Source organism: Chlamydomonas reinhardtii, chromosome 12 (assembly GCF_000002595.2).
Source record: "Chlamydomonas reinhardtii strain CC-503 cw92 mt+ chromosome 12, whole genome shotgun sequence".
In the NCBI taxonomy this organism is placed as follows: Eukaryota; Viridiplantae; Chlorophyta; class Chlorophyceae; order Chlamydomonadales; family Chlamydomonadaceae; genus Chlamydomonas; species Chlamydomonas reinhardtii.
In genome coordinates this window covers 7,276,955-7,293,856 of record NC_057015.1, presented here as the reverse complement: position 1 = coordinate 7,293,856, position 16,902 = coordinate 7,276,955, and the positions used below count along the sequence as shown (strand labels likewise).

Genomic DNA, 16,902 nt, shown 5'->3' with positions numbered 1-16,902 from the left:
TAAAAGGAATGGAAAGGGTCAGCGGCAAGTGTTTGAGCCCGAGCGATGGCGCCCATGCAGCGTTTCTTCCTTTACTGACGGACTGACCGGTCACGCTACAATGTGGACAGCTGTTGGCTTTAATACCAATCATTCACGCCTGTAAAGTATGTGGAGTTGACCAGCGCGCACACATGAATGGTCTCGGCATGCCGCAAACGGAGCCACCAGCGCCGGAGCTTCCTGCTCTGGTGCTGCAGGTGACTACACATGTTGTGTACCGCATGATGCGGGCGTGGGATCGACACCACCTCCCCCACCCTCGTGTGCTGCACAGGTTGTGGGATCCTGCCTGCCCCCACGCGCTGCGGCGCAGTGCCGCCTGGTGTGTCGCCAGTGGCGCAGCGCCTTCGCTGGCAGCATAGACTGCCTGTATCTCCAGGTCAGTCTGGTCCTGGCGTCGTTCGGTGCAGCACGCGCTTGCTGGCTTCGAAACCCGAGACATCCTTGTCAGACATCCTACGGCATCACTTCTCTCGCGCAGGTATATCTGGATGCAGAGGTCACAGACCGCCACATCGCCGCCGCCGCAGCCGCCTTTCCCGCCGCCACCCGCGCCACCTTGCTGCTGCCCAACTGCTCGTACGCGCGCTGTAACCCGTACGACAGCTGCGGCGGCGTTTCGGCGGCGCGTACTGCACTGGGCCGCCGCAGTAACGCCGCCAATGAGGCGCGGCGGCGGGCGCTGCTCCCGAGTGCTGCGGCGGCTGGGGCGGCGGGCGCGGGCGGCGGTGCTGGTGCGGCGTTGGCGGCTGCAGCGGGGCAGGAGCTGGGGGAAGCAGGGGAGCAGGGTCGGTTGAACGGTCAGGAGGCGGGCGAGGCAGACGCCGCAAGCATGTCAGGCCAGTCGGATAGCTCAGAGGAGGGGGGTGGAGACACGGGTGCAGATGGCGGGCAGTGCGCCACGTCAGACGCACGCGCTAACGCAGGGGCTTCAGCCGGCTCAGCCTCAGACCCAGCGCTTCCCGCAGCCCACACGGCGCAGGTGTTGCCGCCGGCGCCGCCACTGCCTCCCCCGCTGTCGCCTCTGGAGGTGGGCCGACTGGCCTGTGAGGCGGCGCTGGGCTCGGTGCGCCGCCACCTGCCCGGGCTGGTGGGGCTGAGGCTGGGACACGCGCAGCGGCCGCCGCCGCGGCTGGGGCCCCACGCGGCGCTGGCGCAGTCGCTGCGCCACCCAGAGCTCGCGGCGGCGGCAGCCTCGGCCACCGCCTCCACCTCGACGGGCGAGCCCGGCGCCGCTGCTTCCCCTGCAGGGCAGCAGCCGCAGCAGCCGCTGCAGCCGCAGTGCTACCCCGGGTATCGGCTGGACTCGGCGGCACACGCCACGCCGGCGGCGCTGGCCGCCTCCCACTGGAGCTACCCTGCCTCGCTGGTGCCCGCCGAGGGTGCCGCCGCCTGGCCGCAGCCGCAGCACACCGTGTCGCAGCACGCGGCGGAACAGGCGGTGGCGGCGGCGCACAGGTCGGCTCTGGACCTGACGCCGCTGCTGCTGCCGTCAGCGCAGCAGGACGAGGCGGCGGCGGCGGTGGCAGTGGCGGCGGCGGCGGCGGGCGCAGGGGATGGCGCTGCTGGCGGCGCAGAGGGGAGAGAGGAAGCGGCGGTAGCGGGGAATGCGGTGAAGGGCGGAAAGGCGCCGCCGTCGTCGTGGGCTACGTCGGCGCCGCTGCCGCGCCTGACGTCGCTGGCCGAGCTTGACCTGCGCTGCGCCGCGGCGGTGGGCGCCCTTGCGCCCCTCTCCAGCCTCGGCAGTAGCAGCGGCGGCGAACTCAACAGCGGCTACGGCAGTAGCAACCACGCTGCACACGGCAGCAACAACGGCAATCTTCCAGCCGACGGGAGACAGCAGCAACAGCAACAGGCGCTGCCTCTGCCGGCGCTGACGGCTTTAACGGTGCTGCAGCTGCGTGAGGGTGGGCAGCTGCCCGCCATCCGGGCCCTGGGCGGGCGGCTGCGGGCGCTAGACCTGTGGTGCAATGAGGGCAGCTCGCTGGCGGACCTGGCGTACTGGTGAGGCCGGACGGCATGATGATGGTGGTGATGGAGGGCATGCGGGGCGGTGGGTCGCAGGTGGAGCGGGGAAAAGGCGCTGCATAAACTCCGCGCCCTGCGCACCTGAGGCCGAAGGCTTTCCTTTGAGTCTCTGCGGGCCCATCCTCGCCCCGTTCCTTCGACAGGACCAGCGCCGCCCCTCAGCGCATCCGCCGCGGCCTGCCGCTACTGGCGTCCGGCCTTACGCGCCTCACGCGCCTGGTGCTGCGCGAGCTGGCGGCGCAGGTGCGGGGGCGGGGCGGGGGCGGGGGCAGGGCGGGGGCGGGGGCAGGGCGGGCCGCTGTAGTTGGTGTGGCATGGCGCTTTCCGTCGGGTTTTAGTTTGCTCCAAAGCCAAGAACATTCACGTGCGGGCAGCGCTGCGCAGCGATGCAATGCGGGTGGCAATGGGGTGCATGCGACGTGTTTTTGTTTGCATGATGGTATCCTACCCTGCCGACAGCCAACAGCCAGCGCCGCCACCGCCGCCCACGCTCCTCCCTGCCCCCTTTGCCACCCCTGCCTCTGTCCGCAGGTGGAGCCGCCGGCTGCGCTGACGTGTCTGTGCTCGCTGCCGCTCCTGGGCTCCCTGACCGCCGAGGTGCTGTATGTGGACCCCTGGCGGCAGCTGGCAGAGCTGGCGGAGCAGCTGGCGGGAGACGAGGAGGAGGCGGAGGAGGAGGAGGAGAGCGAGGGGGAAGAAGAGGAGGAGCAGAGCGAGGAGGGCAGCGAGAGTGGCAGCGAAAGCGAAGAAGAAAGCGACGGCGGGGAAGTGGTGGAGGAGTCTGAGGAGCTCGGGAGCAGCGAGGAGGGCTTGGTCGCGCCGGCGGCGGCGGCGCGGGCGCGGGAGGGCTCGGCGGCGCGCCTGCCGCCCGCGGCAAGGGCCCGGGAGATGGAGTTTTGCTTCTCGCGCGGCCCACAGCTGGAGCTGTCTGGCGTGAGTGCCGGTGCCGGCGGCGGCGTCAATGGCGCGGACTTCGCAGCTGCCGTCGCCGCCACGCAAGCCGCGGCCACGCCGTCACCAGCAGACGCTGCGGCCGCTGCGGCGGCGGGCTCAGCAGCTTCCCCCTCCGTCGCGACAGGATCCGCAGGGCCCGCACCGGCTGTAGCACCCGCATCTGCTGCCATAGCTGCCATTGCGGCGGCGGCGGCGGCGGCGGAGCTTGCAGCGCTGGCAGTGGCGCTGGGGCCGGGCCGCGCGGAGCACATCCGTGCCGTGCTGGAGCGCGGCAGCGGTGCCCTGCAGGAGATGGCGCCGATGGACCTGTTCTCATGCTTCGCAGGAGGCAGTAGCAACGGCAGTAGCAATGGCAGTAGCAGCGCAGCAGCTGGCGCAGCAGGCGGAAGTGGCAGTAGCAGGGTGGGGCTGACGGAGTTGGACGTCACGTTCGTGGGCTGCGGGCTACTGCCGGGGTGCTGGGCGGGCGTGGAGGCGCTGGGGGGCAGCCTGAGGCGGCTGGCGCTGCGCGTGGGGCGGAGCGCGGAGGAGGAGCGCCTTGTGGCCAGGTGGGTCCCAAGGAACGTGTTAGCACACGCGTGGCGGGGGATTTCGAAGGTTGTGTTGGAAGGTAGAGTATGGGATTTTAGGGTTTCGCAATGGGGAAACCAAGCGATCCCAGGATATCATGCCTGCCGTACATGAGGACTGCTGCCGCCAATTCCCGTGTCTAGGACCCTGACACCGCACCTTTCGAGCACCTTCTCTCAACGCACTCGTAGGTTGCTGCAGCGCCTCGCTCCCGCCGCCAGCTCCAGCTCCACCGTCTCCAGCGGCTGGCTGCCCGGCGCCTTCCGTGTGACCTCCCTGTCCGCCCTGCCACACCTGACCCACCTGGATTTGGACACGCCGCTGTGCCCCCGGCTGGCGGCGCGGCTACTGCGGCTGGCGCCTCCGCCACAGCCGCCGGAGGCGCTGTCGCAGCCGCCGGTGCAGCCGCCGCCAGAGTCAACACTGAAGCTGCAGCAGCCAACGTTGCAGCTGCGACTGGAAAGCCTGCAGCTGTACGGCGTGCATGACGTGGAGGTTGAGGCATCGCCGCAGCCGCAGCCGTTGCAAACGGCGGAGCGCAAGAGTGCTGGCCACGATGCTCGCACCGAGCTCACGACGCCACTCCCACTCGCACCCGCAGCGTCTGCTACAGCCATGATGCGCAAGCTGCACCTGGACGGGGACCTTTCGGCAGTAGCAGCAGCTCTGGCGGGCGGCGCGCTGGTGGGCGTTACAGGTCACGAGGGCTGTAGCTCGCCGGCGGGTCTGCTACTGCCGCGTCTGGCAGAGCTGCGGCTGGCGCACCGGCCGGCAGGGCGGCCGGCGGCGGCGACGGCCTGGCTGCTACTGCCTTGGCGGGCGCTGCCGCCCTCACTGGAGCAGCTGCACCTGGAGGGCCTGGACATGCGGCTACAGCCACTGACGGCTAGCAGTTATGTCAGCAGCAGCAGTAGTGGCGGCAACCGTGGCGGGGAGGCAGGGCACCAGCGGCAGCTGCTACTGCCGCGCCTGCAGCGCTTGCAGCTGCGCCACTGCGCGGCCGAGCTGGGGCAACTGCGCGCCTGCCCACTGGAGGAGCTGGCTGTAGCAGCCGCCTGGCTGCTACTGCCAGGCTCCAATGGCGCCGAGAACAGCGGGGCAGCACCAGTAGCAGCAGTAGCAGTTGCGCCAGCCGTTGCGGCGGCGCCGTGGGATGTGGCGGCGCAGCTGGCAGCGGTTCGCTCACAGCCCTGGACGCCGCGGCTGCGAAGTCTGTCGCTGCAGCTGTGTGCCGCACCGCGCGGTGCCACACGCCTGAGCCCAGGCTCGTGCGACGCGCAGACCCCTGCTACTGCCGCTGCCGCTCCAGCTTGTGGTGGTGCTGGAGCGGCGGCGGTGGCGGCGGCGGCTACGCCGGGTGCTACAGCCGCGATGCCGGGGCTGGAGCGGCTGAGCGTCACATGGGAGCTTGCGGCGCTAGTGGATCCAGATGCGCTGCCGTTCTGGACCTCCGAATCCAGATGGGCAGCGCCGCCGGCGGATCCAGATCTGTACGGCGGCGGCTCCGCCGCCCCGCCTCCTGTCGGGCTGACGCCGCGGGCAGCGCGGGCCCTGTTGGAAGGCCTGCTGCCGCCGGGCGCTGTAAGCGCTGTAGGCGGGGGTGGTGGTGGAGGGGCTGCGTGCGCCAGTGCCAGTGCTAGTCCCGGCGGGGCGGAGGGGTCGGGCAGCGGGCGCAGTACGGCGCCAGCTGGGGCGGCACCCGTGCTGAGGTCATTGGAACTCTATATTGGCGATGTGGGAGGTGGGGCCGACGGCGGCGGCGGCGGCGGCGGCAGCGAGGGCGGATTGTCTGTGGAAGAGCTGCTTTGGCTGGCGCGGCTGCGCAGTATGCGGCGGCTGCGGCTTGTGCTGTGCGTGAGCGAGTCTGGCGGGGACACGGGCGCTGCCACTGGCACTATCAAAAGCTCTCATACGCATGACGCGGCAGCGGCGACGACCGCTGGGGCGGCTGGTGGGCCTGATGTGGCGGCGCCGCCGCCGGCCTGTGCGCCTGCAGGTGTGCATGCCGCCGCGCCTGCTGCTGCGGGGCCCACCTCCGCCTGGCTGCATGCCGAGCTGGGCGAGCTGCTGCTGGCCGCGCTGCCGTACTGCCAGACGCAGGTGGTGCAGGTGCGGGTGCCGTGAGTCGCGGCTGAGTGGCTGAGGCCCTTGAGATGCTGATCCGTGAACATGGGACGCCACAGGGCTGACACACAGACATGCTTGGTGGCGAGTGCCGATGAGAGACGTCTGTAGCGTCCAGTGTCACAGTCGACAAGTGTTCCCCGGTCACCACCACAGTCTGAGGCCGAACGTTTTTTACCCCGCAGTCACACGAAAATGTAATTAAAAATGATCGTCGTTGCAATGGCAACAAGGGATCTAGGACACTGGCGTCAGTGCCGTGTAGCCCATTCGAACGCACCACCGCCATACACATCATTCTTCGGATCCTTCGGGGTGTGCTTGCGCCATCCAGTACCTCTCTCTTTCTCTCTCGGACGCTCCCTCTCTCGCCGCGTGACGCATGTAGGAACTTAAGAGCCGATATTATGCACACCAATGCGTGACATGGAGACGACGTTGTCAAAGATGCTCGAGGGACCGAATGCGTACGATGTGCACGATGCACAGGCAGCACAGGAGAAAACCAGCCCGTAGCGCGAAGTGCGAGTCCACATGTCGTGGACAACCCACGCGGACAACTCCTCCACCTGACTCGACTCCCCAACCTGACTCCTGAAGCACACAGCACGCCTACCGTATACAGCGAGCGGGCACTTTCCGTGCCGCGCTCCCTTCCCTCATGCTTTCTACAACACCTGGAATGCACACTCGCGGGCTTACTGCATATGCCGTACGCCGTGGCAACCGAGCAACGCATGCCGCCCGGCACTGTGTCGTTATCGTTACCGTTACTACCGTCTCCGCCCGTTGTTACTGCGGGCTCAGAAGCGGTCCTTGGCTGCACGTATGGCGCCGAACACCTGCCAGTCGGGGGCGGCGGCGTCAAAGCCCAGCTGCTGCCGTATGGCGGGGTCGTGCGGGCGCAGGAAGGGGTTGGTGGCCTTCTCCTCACCCAGGCGGCTGGGCACCGTGGGCTCGCCCTGCAGGGGCGGCGGGTGGGCGCAGCGAGGAGGAGGGAAGGGTCAGCGGGAGTGGAAGAGCGACAGGCAGGTGCGACGCGTTGGGGTGTAAACGCGTGCGCTCCATTCTGCATTCTGCCTTTAAACCGCCCCTTGCAGCAGCGCGCCTCCTGTGCATTCGGCAATGCCTTGCTCGCCCACCCGCCACCCAGCTGGCCGCCTGCATACATAGCCGCTCTCACCCGCGCCCGCGCCGCGTCAATGGCCGCCTTGCGCTGCGCCAGGGCCGCATTGCCCGGGTCCACCGTCACCGCGAACCTGCGGGGGTGGTGGGACGTAGCCGTTCATATGGAGAACGGAGTGATCAAATCACGACTATGAAGTGCCGAGGGGACACACGCACGCACACGCACGGAGGCGGGCTTCCTATTTTGTTTTTAGCGCACGCTAGGGGAAATACTGCGAGCATCGCACCGCATCGCATCACACAGTCCTGCGTCTTTCTTACCTTGCGCTCCCTCACACACAGGGGACGCATGAGCAGCACGTGGACATGCAGGCGTCGGCCACCCGGCCCACCGGCGGAGCGAAACCACACGCACGCCATCTCTTTCCCATCCCGCCCTCCCCCTCCTCTACCCATCACGCCGCCCAGAACAAACAGCCGCTCACGCAGCCCATGCGCCCACCCGGTACCACCGTCCCCCCGATTGCGCGCCCATAACCCTCCTGCGCGCCCAGTCGCCCACCTGGCATTGGACTGCGTGTACTCGTGCGCGCAGTAGACCAGCGTGTCGTCCGGCAGCGGCGCCAGCTGGCTCAGCGAGGTCCACATCTGCTGCGGGCTGCCCTCGAACAGCCGCCCGCAGCCCAGTGCAAACAGCGTGTCACCTGTACGGGTACGGCGGCGGCGGGTGGAGAGGTGAGGGGTGAGACACGAAATGTATGGCAGGTGTGTGTGTGTGTGTGTGTGTGTGTGTGTGTGTGTGTGTGTGTGTGTGTGTGTGTGTGTGTGTTAAAGAGCACAAGGAAAACATAGCGCAAAGACAGTGTGTGTCGGCGGGCTGACATTCGAGCACTCCGGACAGTCCGCATGTGCTGGAAACCACGCGTGGGGACGGGTGCATGCGTGTAGGCAAGAAGTAAGGGGCAGTAGAGGTTGTAGTAGGGGACGGAGCTGCAGCAGGCGTGCCGACACCACTCATCTCTCCCGCCCGCCCATCCACCTACCCACCCACCTACCCACCCACCCACCCACCTGGGAACAGGGATGCCGCCTGCGGCACCCAGTAGGTGATGTGTCCGCGCGTGTGGCCGGGCGTGTCAAACACACGCACCTCCAGGCCCCCCAGGTGCCACGTGTCGCCCGTGCCCACCTGCAGTCGGGATGAGGCCAGCGACGTGCAAGCGGTGGGCGAGGAGGACAGGCACACCGCGTCACGCGCGCACATCCACACACACACACACACACACACACACACACAGCCTTACCCTACGTGACTCACACACACACATCCGTAAACCGGCGCTTTGCTGCATCGCATACACTGTCTTTGCGCAACGTTTTCCTTGTGCTCTTTAACACAAGTGCGCGAGCCGGTTCATGTCCCGCGGGCGTGCCGGGGCCTCTAGGGCTCGAGTTTTAGCGACTTGATTTGTGAGTGCATGGACAATTTCTGGTGGTGAAATTGCCCTGTGCTCACAAATCTTGTCGAAGGGTAATTTTCGGCGTCCTACACAGTGCTGTGCTGCGTGTTGTCGCGTCTGGACGATGCTACCGAAAATTGCTATCTTGTCGAGTTTTGGGCACTAGGCCTGGAGCCCGTTCCGCGGGGTCGGGGACCGGGCTGGGGGCCTTGTGGCGCCTCGGGCGCGCCGTGTTCCTCCTGCCTGTCGCGTTCCTCTGATTTGCGCCATAACCTGTACTGTGCTAACTTTGGGCCCACCCTCCCCATGCCGCCGCCCGCGGGATCGACGTCCCCATAAGCTGTGCGTGTACTTGGACCTGGTGCTACATGGCCGCATCAGGGGAGTACCTAGCGTGTGCCGCCTCCGTCGCACCATGGAGCGGGGAGCGGGGGTTGTTTTCCCCCGCCAGCCCGTGGTGCTGACACCCCGTTTGCATTTGCCGTCATGCATGCGCCCATGCCGTTCCCCGCCTGTTGACTTGCTCGTGGTCGCCCACCCTCCGTCTCTTTCCCAAATCGCGCAACCCCTAGTATAGTTAATTGGGCTGGGACTGGGCTGCGTGTTTGCTCTTGCTCGTCGCGCGCCACCGCGCTAACATGTTCCTTCGCTCTTGTTCGTGACACTCCCCTGCTGCCGCCCTGTGCTCTGTTATTTTCTTATTCGCTCGTAGGTGAGAATTTCATCGAGGATTGGGCGGGAGCTTGGACTTAGCGGCCAGGAGTAGCGGCGCGGAGCTAGGAATCGTAGGAGTGCCTGGGCCTCACGGTACCGTGAGCACATGCATGGGTTTGCACCCTTGAGAGCGTGTGGACACTAATCCCCCCTCGAGGTTAGAGTAGCGGGGGTTGCGCGATTTCCGGTTGGTAAGACCGGCGGCTCAACGCAGCAGGTATGCGAGGTAACTTCAGGTAACATCCGTAAACCGTCGCTTTGCTGCATCGCATACACTGTCTTTGCGCAACGTTTTCCTTGTGCTCTTTAACACACATACGGTATACACGCACACACACGCACACACACGCACACACACACACACACACACACACACACACACACACACGACCGCTTCACCCACCGCACCTGCACGTCGATGCCTGGGATGCGGTCCTTGTCGGCGCGGGGCCCCACAATCACCAGGCCGGGGAAGCGCCGCTTGAGTGCCAGGTTGGCCCCTGTGTGGTCGCCGTGGTGGTGCGTGTTGAGCACCGCGTCAAGCGACCAGCCGCTGCAGGAGGCGGAGGACAAAGGGGGGGCAGCGCGGTGGGGGGTGAGGAGTAAATTTGTGGGCGGGAGACAGGAGAGCGGCCGGGGTGTCGTGTAGCGGGTGCGCAGCGCAGCGGGTGGGGTGCCTGTGCTCATGCACAGACGCGCACACATGCGCTGCCCCGCTGAGCCCTGACACAGCCACCCGCGGCAGCTGCCGCCTGTCCATCCTCTCAAACCGCTCGAGTGCCATCGCCCTGAATCCCACCGCATGCTGAACCCCGGCCACACCCTGCCACGCCTCGCCACACCCCGTCACGCCACGCCACACCCACGCACCGGGCCGCTAGCGCCTCCACCACGGGCGCCTCCTCCGCCGGGTCCACCACCGCCGTACGGCCGCCACCACTGCCGCCCGCCGGCGCCGCCTCGTGCAGCAGCCACACGTAGTTGTCCGACAGGCAGGGCACACGCACCACCTCCATCACCCCCGCCGAGCCCAGCGTGGCGGCGACCATGGGGCTGCTGGGGATGTTCGCGGGGGCGGCGGTTGTGCTGGTTGCGGCGCCGCGTGACGATGACCGGGGTGATGTAGCAGGGCAGCCGCTGGTGGTGGGTCTGTTGCTTGAAAAGGGCGCTGCGCGGGCGAAAGCTCGCGGGGCGGAGAAGAGGGCTGCGGTCGCTGAGGTTGATGCGCTGTGGCGTGGGAGCAGGGCTGCGAACCTGCGCGTGCAGGGGCCACACACGTCATTTATGCCTTCGTCGCGACACCCTTGCGCGCCCATCGGGATTAGCACATGAGTGAGATGTGAGCAGAAGTCTCTGTCCTGTGCCCGCACGCGAGCTACCTGAGGCGAGAATGATGCGCGAAAGCTGCCCTCCACGTCGCGGGGCCTGTAAGGGCCGTTCACGATCAACTATTTAGTATATTTGCACCTGATAAAGCACTGCTTTCGCCATGCAACGCAAAATGAAGCTTAAGAGTGCTCAACTCACCGGACATCCAGGCGCTAGTATCGCTTTCTCCCGCGAAGTACTATGCAAAGTAAGCGTTGTGCAGAGCTGGCCTCTGGGGCTCTGTGGCCCATGGACCGCGACCAGATGCGCGACCGCGACCCATGGAAGCTGCGCGACCGAGGTGCGCTGCAAAGCACAGAAACCACACGCTCTGTATAGAGGAACCGCCAAAATAAGCATAATACACGAGCTTGCAGCACTCACTCAAGTGAGCGGGCACCTTCTGAAACCCTTGACTTGGAGCGTCGTGAGCAGAATGAACCAACTAGAGCTCGTGATGTGTCGATTAGCTGTGTCTTGGTTCCTAATCACAGCTATAAGCCAAGCATGGGTGTGGCCTCTGCTCATCGGCACATTGCTTTACGTGCAGAGCACCACGCTCACAATTGCCTTCCTGCTGTAAGTGCACTATATGTATGGTATCTAGCGTGCTATGGAGTTGTCGACGACGGGCGTTTCCGGGGTTCCAACCGTCGCCGAAATCGAAATAGAAGCTTGACATGGCCGACTTTGTGCGCAGGTACCTCTATTATGTTGTCGTCGGCCCGGGCTCTAAAGATGACGCCAACTGCAAGTGGAAGCCGACCTTCCGCAAGTAAGGGGCTTCTTAGTCTAAGCGGGGCCAGGCTCATCAGCCGGGGGCACGGGATAGGCCGCGGGTGGGCTTTCTTGCTACCTAGATGCAATCTACGCCCCACCGTAGGCCTTATCTCCGCCCTCCACTTACCCCCATCCACTCGCAATCCCACCCCGTACACCCACACACAAACTCATTCCCACAGGTGGCATATCTGGAAGGTTATGGCCTCTTACTTCCCCGGCGCCCGCCTGATTAAGACCGCCGACCTGGATCCGGCTGGCCGCTATATATTCGTGAGCCACCCGCACGGCGTCATCGCCATTTCCGACTGGCTGGCATTTGCCACAGAGGCGCTGGGCTTCTCCAAACTGTTCCCAGGTGCGTGACGACATGGCGTTTGCGTTACTATGAATTCTTTGAGTGCGCGTGCCGTATTTTGCCTTGTCGGCAGCATGGGCCTAATGCGACGGTACGGTCGTGTCGGCTCCCACCTTCCGGGCTAGACACTAGGATTTCGTGGATCGAGTCCCCGATGCCCACGCACGCCTGCCCCCACCTCCTGTGCCCCGCCGCTGCCCCTCAACCTGCCTCTCGACCTGCCCCTCAACCTGCCCCTCAACCTGCCTCTCAACCTGCCCCTCAACCTGGCCGCTCAAGGCCCCACTAATGGTCTTGGTCTGGTTGGTTTTGGAGTAAACTACCACACACGCATAAGTTCCGCAACACTCGTCATACACACAGACACACACAGACAAACAGACACACACACGCGCACACACACAGACAGACACACACACACTCACACACACACACACACGGCCTGAGTCTGGGACTACGCTGCAAACTACGGCACCACGCCAACCTGCCCATTGCCCTGCCCCGCTGCACACACGCCAGGCCTGGACCTGCGCTGCGCCACGCTGGCTTCAAACTTCTGGGTGCCTGGTTTGCGTGAGTACATCCTATCGCACGGCATGTGCGGCGTGGGGCGAGACACTCTGGCGCGCGTGCTGACAGGGTGAGTGGGAGGCTGAAGAGAAAGAGCGTACGGTACCAGCAAGTTGATGGGTTGTGTTTGCCAGGGGGGGCAGGTGCATGCCCAAGCTTACCAAATAGATCCTGACTTGTCAAAGAGGGCTGAACTGTTAAATGCGGTGCAGCTTCCTGGGCCGTTGCCATGTGCCTGTTTGGAACACGCTTCCCCCTCCCCGCCGATGTGTGCGCACACAGAAAGCCGGGCCGTGCGGTTGTGTTGGTGGTGGGCGGCGCGTCTGAGGCGCTGTTGGCGGCGGAGGGAACTTATGACCTGGTGAGAGGGACGGAAGGGGTGAGGACTGATGGGGGGGAGTCATGTCAAGCCCACACTAACGGGAACCTAGGACATAACCTGGCAGGGGGAGGAATGTTGCGGAGGTAGGTACGGAGTGTGGTGCAAAAACCCTAGTGGTGCGGTCCCGAGGAACGTGTGCCCACAACATGCGTGTGCTCACAGCAAGACAGGAATAGAGGAGCATTGTGCAAACCCTCAACATTGCTGTGCCTGCATGCAAACCCTCGACGTCCTGCTCATGTGCTCGTGCTTCCACTACAGGTGCTGCGCAACCGCAAGGGCTTTGTGCGCCTGGCGCTGCAGACCGGCGCCAGTCTGGTGCCGGTGCTGTCGTACGGTGAGACAGACACCTTCCACACCTACATCCCGCCGCCCTGCAGCCGGGCGGCCGCGGTCATGAAGTGAGCCCCGCCACGCATGGTTCACGTTACCGCCACGCTTGATACTTTTGGTATATGAGGGAGTCCTTCCGCCCCCGCTGAAGCCGGCGTGACCCCTGCCAACACCAGGATACCATGGGTTTACTTGCCTTGTCCCTTGCCTTATGCAATGGGTTCGGTTCAGTATGGGCTGCAACCTGCAATCCCCCCCCCGTGCCCCCCGCCCATCATGAATGTAACCCCCTCCCCCGCACGTGTGCACGCGAACCTCCCGCTCGTGCAGGGTGCTGAAGCAGGTGTTTGGCTTCTCCACGCCCCTGTGCTGGGGCACCGGACTGTTCGGGGGCTGGGGCATGCTAGCGCTGCAGGTGCCGCTCACTGTGGTGGTGGGGGCACCCATACAGGTGGACAAGTGAGTGCCCGGCTGCGCGCGCGAGGGAAGTGGTTGGGCATGGCTGCGGTAGCTTGCCAGCTAGCTGAGGACAGGAGTGCGGGTGTCAGCTGGCAGTACCGACGGCTCTGACAAGCAAGCTCCCCGTCACATCCCACGCGCCCACGCGGCCTCGCCACTGTGCGGCCCCGACTGCACACGCACACATACACGCTCACACACAGGGTGTCCAGTCCCACGGAGGCTGAGGTGGCGGCGCTGCATAAGACCTACACGGAGGCACTGCAGAAGCTGTGGGATGACACAGTGGACAAGTACGGCAAGGGTGTCAAGCGGCCGCTGGCCATCGTGCAATGATACTATTACTATTAGCTAGGGACAGCAGTGGCAGACTGGAGCGGCGGCAGCAGCAGCAGCAGCGGGGGAGGCAGCGGCGGTGGCGTCAGCAGTGGCAGGAGCGGCGGTAGCAGCGGCAGGAGCAGAGGGTGCGGTGGAATCAGGGCGGCGCCAGACTTGGCAGCAGCGTTGTGCGTGCACGGCACATGAGTGGCACTGAGCGGCAGTAGCAGTAGTGGGAACCGCGGTAGCAGCGGGTGCGGGAGGACTAGGGAACGTTGTCGTTGCGGTTGCCGTCAAACGCAGTAATGCAGCGAGTGCTGCACGGCAGCAATAGATGTTGAGGCCGTGGCTGCCGTTGGGGCCAGTAGGCCTGTTGTTGCCGGTGGCCGTGATGGGAGCCAGCCACGTGGGGGTTTTGTATCAGAACACTTGAGAATACTTACACTGGCAGCGCAGGTGCACATGCCCCCGCCGCCGCCGGTGGACACGTCATGGCGACTGAGGCGCCATACGTTGCCTAAGTCACGCTGCGCGCAGCGAAGCGGTGACGTACGGGTGTGGAGGATTGGAAGTGGGCAGGTGGCTACTGTACTGGGCATTGTGTGCAAATGTGAGACATGCACGTGCAGGACCGGTATTCTTTCTTGTGCTGTGGCATATGTATTATATCATGTCTTATGCTAGACTCGACACTCCTTCTTTGGGACACTGTAGCCGGCGTGCCGGAACCAATCATCCAGTAACCGCGTAGCCTCACATTGAGGCAGGTGCAGGCGAGTGACGCGGCCTTGTGGTTGTTTTGCGCGGGGCGTGGTGGTTAGCGTTCTTGTGAGGAGCCTAGCGCGCTGGCGCCCAATTAGTGGAGCACCAATCCCCACGTATTGTAGTATAGCTGGTTAGAGCTGGCATCTAGTAGGTCTGTTGCCGGTGGTTCGTGGTGCACCCGCAAGCCAAGCTGTGTGCGCCGCCAGCGCCCCGGCGTCAGTATGGAGCCTGCTCAGTACTTGGTCCACCAGCATTGCGCCGTGCGCGTGGCCGAATCAGGTCAGTAAGGCTGTCGGTTGCGGCTGCGCAAGGGTAGGATAGCTTGCAGCCTTGCACGCCCAGGTGCGCAACACCTAACTGTAATAAGGATTGCCCCAGAATCCCTGGGATTGCCTGACGCGGCCGTGTGTCCTTCTGGGCTACGGGCCTACGGCACATGAGCCTCGCCTGGCCCGCGTGTGTTCATGGCAGGGGGCCGTCGCATGGCGTGTCCTGTTACAGTCACGTGCAGACGTCCACGCCATGGCTCAGCAACTGGCTGAGTTGTGTGCGTGCTCAACACGGGAAACACGTCAACACCTTCCCATCACCGCACCGCCTGACTGGCAGCCTGTTCCAAGCCCTCGCGGAAACCACGAGCATGCATAAAAGCCTCATCGCAACCTCCAAGGCAATGTACAACATACAATGCACGCTAGCTATTGCAGCCATAGCCAGCTCAGACCGTGGTGTACGCCTTGCTTGCAACAACAGCAACTTTGAAAGCTTTGGTCAACCTCCGCCCTTAGCTCACCGAGCTCGCCGTACAACCGCACATCGCTTTCGCACCACTTATGTGTCCGTTGCATTGCCTTTCGCCAGTTCCTGCCAACGCCGCACCTCCTCACTTTTGACCCTGGTGGATCAGCCACGACGCCCGCGTTGCACCACTTCTCAAAACACGCCCGCCTAAACTCCTGCCCCCCATCTGTTCATCACATGCTCATCTTGCCGCATCCTTTCGCTCCCGCAGCCCTCCAATCCGCCTCCAGTGACAGCCTCATGCTGGTTCAATCGTCCTCAAACAGGTTGGGCCGGCGCCGCTGTATCGTGATCTTGGGCTTGGACGCGCCTTCCCGCTCGTTGATCTGCTCAAGCAGCTCCACTAGCCGCTCCTCAGTCACCTGCAGGCCACGCCGGGGAGGAGGCACCAAAAGGCATGGGCGTCCAGGGCGAGTAAGGAGGGAGGGAGCAATGACTGGGAGCCGAATGCGGGTGGGCGTCGCGCACTCACACACGACCACCCACACACCCACGGCGGCTGAGGACGGAGCCCTGGCGGCTCCAACCCCAATCACCCTCCCAGGATCGCACAAATGGGCCGTTGAAATGCCAACAGCGCCTTCAGATGCAGTAGTTGCAAGCCACCGTGACACGCACCTTGGCCCCAAGCGCCCCCCGCTGTGCGGCGGCGAGGATCATGTTCTCAATGCCGCGCGCCTTCTCCGGCTTTACAATTGCAATGCGCGACACTGCAGCCACACACACGCACATGCACACGCAAAGGAGCACACGGGTATCACGGGTATGATCAGGGCGCGCACGTGACACGCCGGTGTCGTGGGCCCAGGCACGGGCGTGAGCGCGAGGTGCTGTCAGGAAGGCTGTGGCTGTGGGCTGCGGCGCGGCCCAGGAACGACTGTATTGCCAAGCACACGTCCGGACCGCATCCCGTCATCAGGTCCGCGCTGTGCAGCTGCATGCAGGTTCAGGGTCTCCGCCTAGAGCTGGGGCCGAGGCTTGTGACCGCTTTTGATGCAATACGCCCGTCCACGCAGGGCCACCATTTTCACAAGTCCGGGGCCGCCATTGAAGGCAGAAGGCCCGTTCACGGCCCGGTAATACTCACGTCGCTCGCGCGCCTCGTTGGTCATGCAGGCTGCCAGCATCGTGCGGCGCTGCTCCTCCGCGTTGCTGCAAGCGCGCAGCAGGGCAGCGGGACGCGGGTTGAGTCCCGTGTGTGCACGGAAGGGCCCGGGTTCTGAGAACTGGCTCTTACGGTGCAGCCTATGAAACTCGCTCCCCCTTCCACCTACCGCTTGGCCTCCTCCTGTGCCTCAATATCCTCCTGGCTTGGCGCGCCACCAGCCTGCGCCGACCGAATGCGCGGGGTCAAGACCCGCGGATACGAGCCTGGCGCGCAAACGACAGTCGAGTTCGCTTACCTTACCACCCTGAGCAGCCATCATGGCAGCCATCTGCTGCGGGTCCGCGTCCTGTAAACAAATATCGATAACAAGTGAAGCCGGCTGTCGCGCAAAGGCCCAACAGCTTCCGCAATGCTCCTCTCACCATTTCTAAGGTCAACGATCACTAAAGGGCAAATACAGAGCAGCGCAGTTCGCGCGTGAGGTAGCCCGGAAGTTTCTGTGCTTGTCAGAGTGTGCACTCAGGGTCCTTTGCGGTATCTGGTACACTTGATAGATTGACAAATAAGATATATAATTGTGGATGAAATGGAGGTGGCGCTTGACCTGCGATCGCCCCGTCCAGGATGGCTTCCAGTCAAG

At 64.5% G+C, this 16,902-nt stretch overlaps 4 protein-coding genes across 4 annotated transcripts; 2 read left to right on the top strand and 2 right to left on the bottom strand.

The window, feature by feature from the left end:
• The first annotated feature begins 102 nt into the window (after nt 1-102).
• Nucleotides 103-5,828, top strand: CHLRE_12g557650v5 (uncharacterized protein). Its single transcript, XM_043069124.1, has 6 exons — nt 103-239; nt 317-421; nt 524-2,046; nt 2,214-2,313; nt 2,602-3,572; nt 3,786-5,828. Exons 1-6 carry the CDS (start codon nt 174-176, stop codon nt 5,716-5,718), a joined length of 4,698 nt encoding a protein of 1,565 aa, XP_042918879.1. The 5' UTR covers nt 103-173; the 3' UTR covers nt 5,719-5,828.
• Nucleotides 5,829-5,830: 2 nt separating this feature from the next.
• CHLRE_12g557700v5 (uncharacterized protein) lies at nt 5,831-10,652 on the bottom strand. The gene is made up of 8 exons (XM_001702774.2): nt 10,548-10,652; nt 10,400-10,445; nt 9,891-10,274; nt 9,429-9,573; nt 7,918-8,035; nt 7,409-7,550; nt 6,902-6,977; nt 5,831-6,680 (listed from the first exon to the last, which is right to left on the bottom strand). The coding sequence occupies exons 3-8, from the start codon at nt 10,067-10,069 to the stop codon at nt 6,522-6,524; spliced, it is 819 nt and encodes a 272-aa protein (XP_001702826.2). The 5' UTR covers nt 10,070-10,274; nt 10,400-10,445; nt 10,548-10,652; the 3' UTR covers nt 5,831-6,521.
• Nucleotides 10,653-10,752: 100 nt separating this feature from the next.
• Nucleotides 10,753-14,728, top strand: CHLRE_12g557750v5 (uncharacterized protein). Its single transcript, XM_043069125.1, has 8 exons — nt 10,753-10,967; nt 11,089-11,163; nt 11,351-11,526; nt 12,046-12,166; nt 12,379-12,457; nt 12,740-12,879; nt 13,142-13,270; nt 13,474-14,728. Exons 1-8 carry the CDS (start codon nt 10,825-10,827, stop codon nt 13,604-13,606), a joined length of 996 nt encoding a protein of 331 aa, XP_042918878.1. The 5' UTR covers nt 10,753-10,824; the 3' UTR covers nt 13,607-14,728.
• Nucleotides 14,729-14,836: 108 nt separating this feature from the next.
• On the bottom strand, nt 14,837-16,842 carry CHLRE_12g557800v5 (uncharacterized protein). Its single transcript, XM_001702773.2, has 6 exons — nt 16,685-16,842; nt 16,558-16,608; nt 16,429-16,481; nt 16,242-16,306; nt 15,773-15,864; nt 14,837-15,516 (listed from the first exon to the last, which is right to left on the bottom strand). The coding sequence occupies exons 1-6, from the start codon at nt 16,685-16,687 to the stop codon at nt 15,403-15,405; spliced, it is 378 nt and encodes a 125-aa protein (XP_001702825.1). The 5' UTR covers nt 16,688-16,842; the 3' UTR covers nt 14,837-15,402.
• Between the last annotated feature and the right edge of the window lie 60 nt (nt 16,843-16,902).

Bases quoted from the DNA above. Each gene is read 5' to 3' on its own strand.
- CHLRE_12g557750v5 (XM_043069125.1), top strand. From the start codon at position 10,825: ATGAACCAACTAGAGCTCGTGATGTGTCGATTAGCTGTGTCTTGGTTC. The intron at 11,164-11,350 runs GTAAGGGGCTTC...TCATTCCCACAG, and splicing joins TGGAAGCCGACCTTCCGCAA to GTGGCATATCTGGAAGGTTA. The intron at 12,167-12,378 runs GTGAGTGGGAGG...GTGCGCACACAG, and splicing joins CTGGCGCGCGTGCTGACAGG to AAAGCCGGGCCGTGCGGTTG.
- CHLRE_12g557700v5 (XM_001702774.2), bottom strand. From the start codon at position 10,069: ATGGTCGCCGCCACGCTGGGCTCGGCGGGGGTGATGGAGGTGGTGCGT. The intron at 9,574-9,890 runs GTGCGTGGGTGT...CGCCTCCTGCAG, and splicing joins GTGGAGGCGCTAGCGGCCCG to CGGCTGGTCGCTTGACGCGG. The intron at 8,036-9,428 runs GTGCGGTGGGTG...TCCCGACTGCAG, and splicing joins TCCCAGGCATCGACGTGCAG to GTGGGCACGGGCGACACGTG.
- CHLRE_12g557650v5 (XM_043069124.1), top strand. From the start codon at position 174: ATGAATGGTCTCGGCATGCCGCAAACGGAGCCACCAGCGCCGGAGCTT. The intron at 422-523 runs GTCAGTCTGGTC...TCTCTCGCGCAG, and splicing joins TAGACTGCCTGTATCTCCAG to GTATATCTGGATGCAGAGGT. The intron at 2,047-2,213 runs GTGAGGCCGGAC...TTCCTTCGACAG, and splicing joins CTGGCGGACCTGGCGTACTG to GACCAGCGCCGCCCCTCAGC.
- CHLRE_12g557800v5 (XM_001702773.2), bottom strand. The intron at 15,865-16,241 runs GTGAGTATTACC...GTGTGGCTGCAG, and splicing joins CAACGAGGCGCGCGAGCGAC to TGTCGCGCATTGCAATTGTA. The intron at 15,517-15,772 runs GTGCGTGTCACG...CGTGGCCTGCAG, and splicing joins GGGGGGCGCTTGGGGCCAAG to GTGACTGAGGAGCGGCTAGT.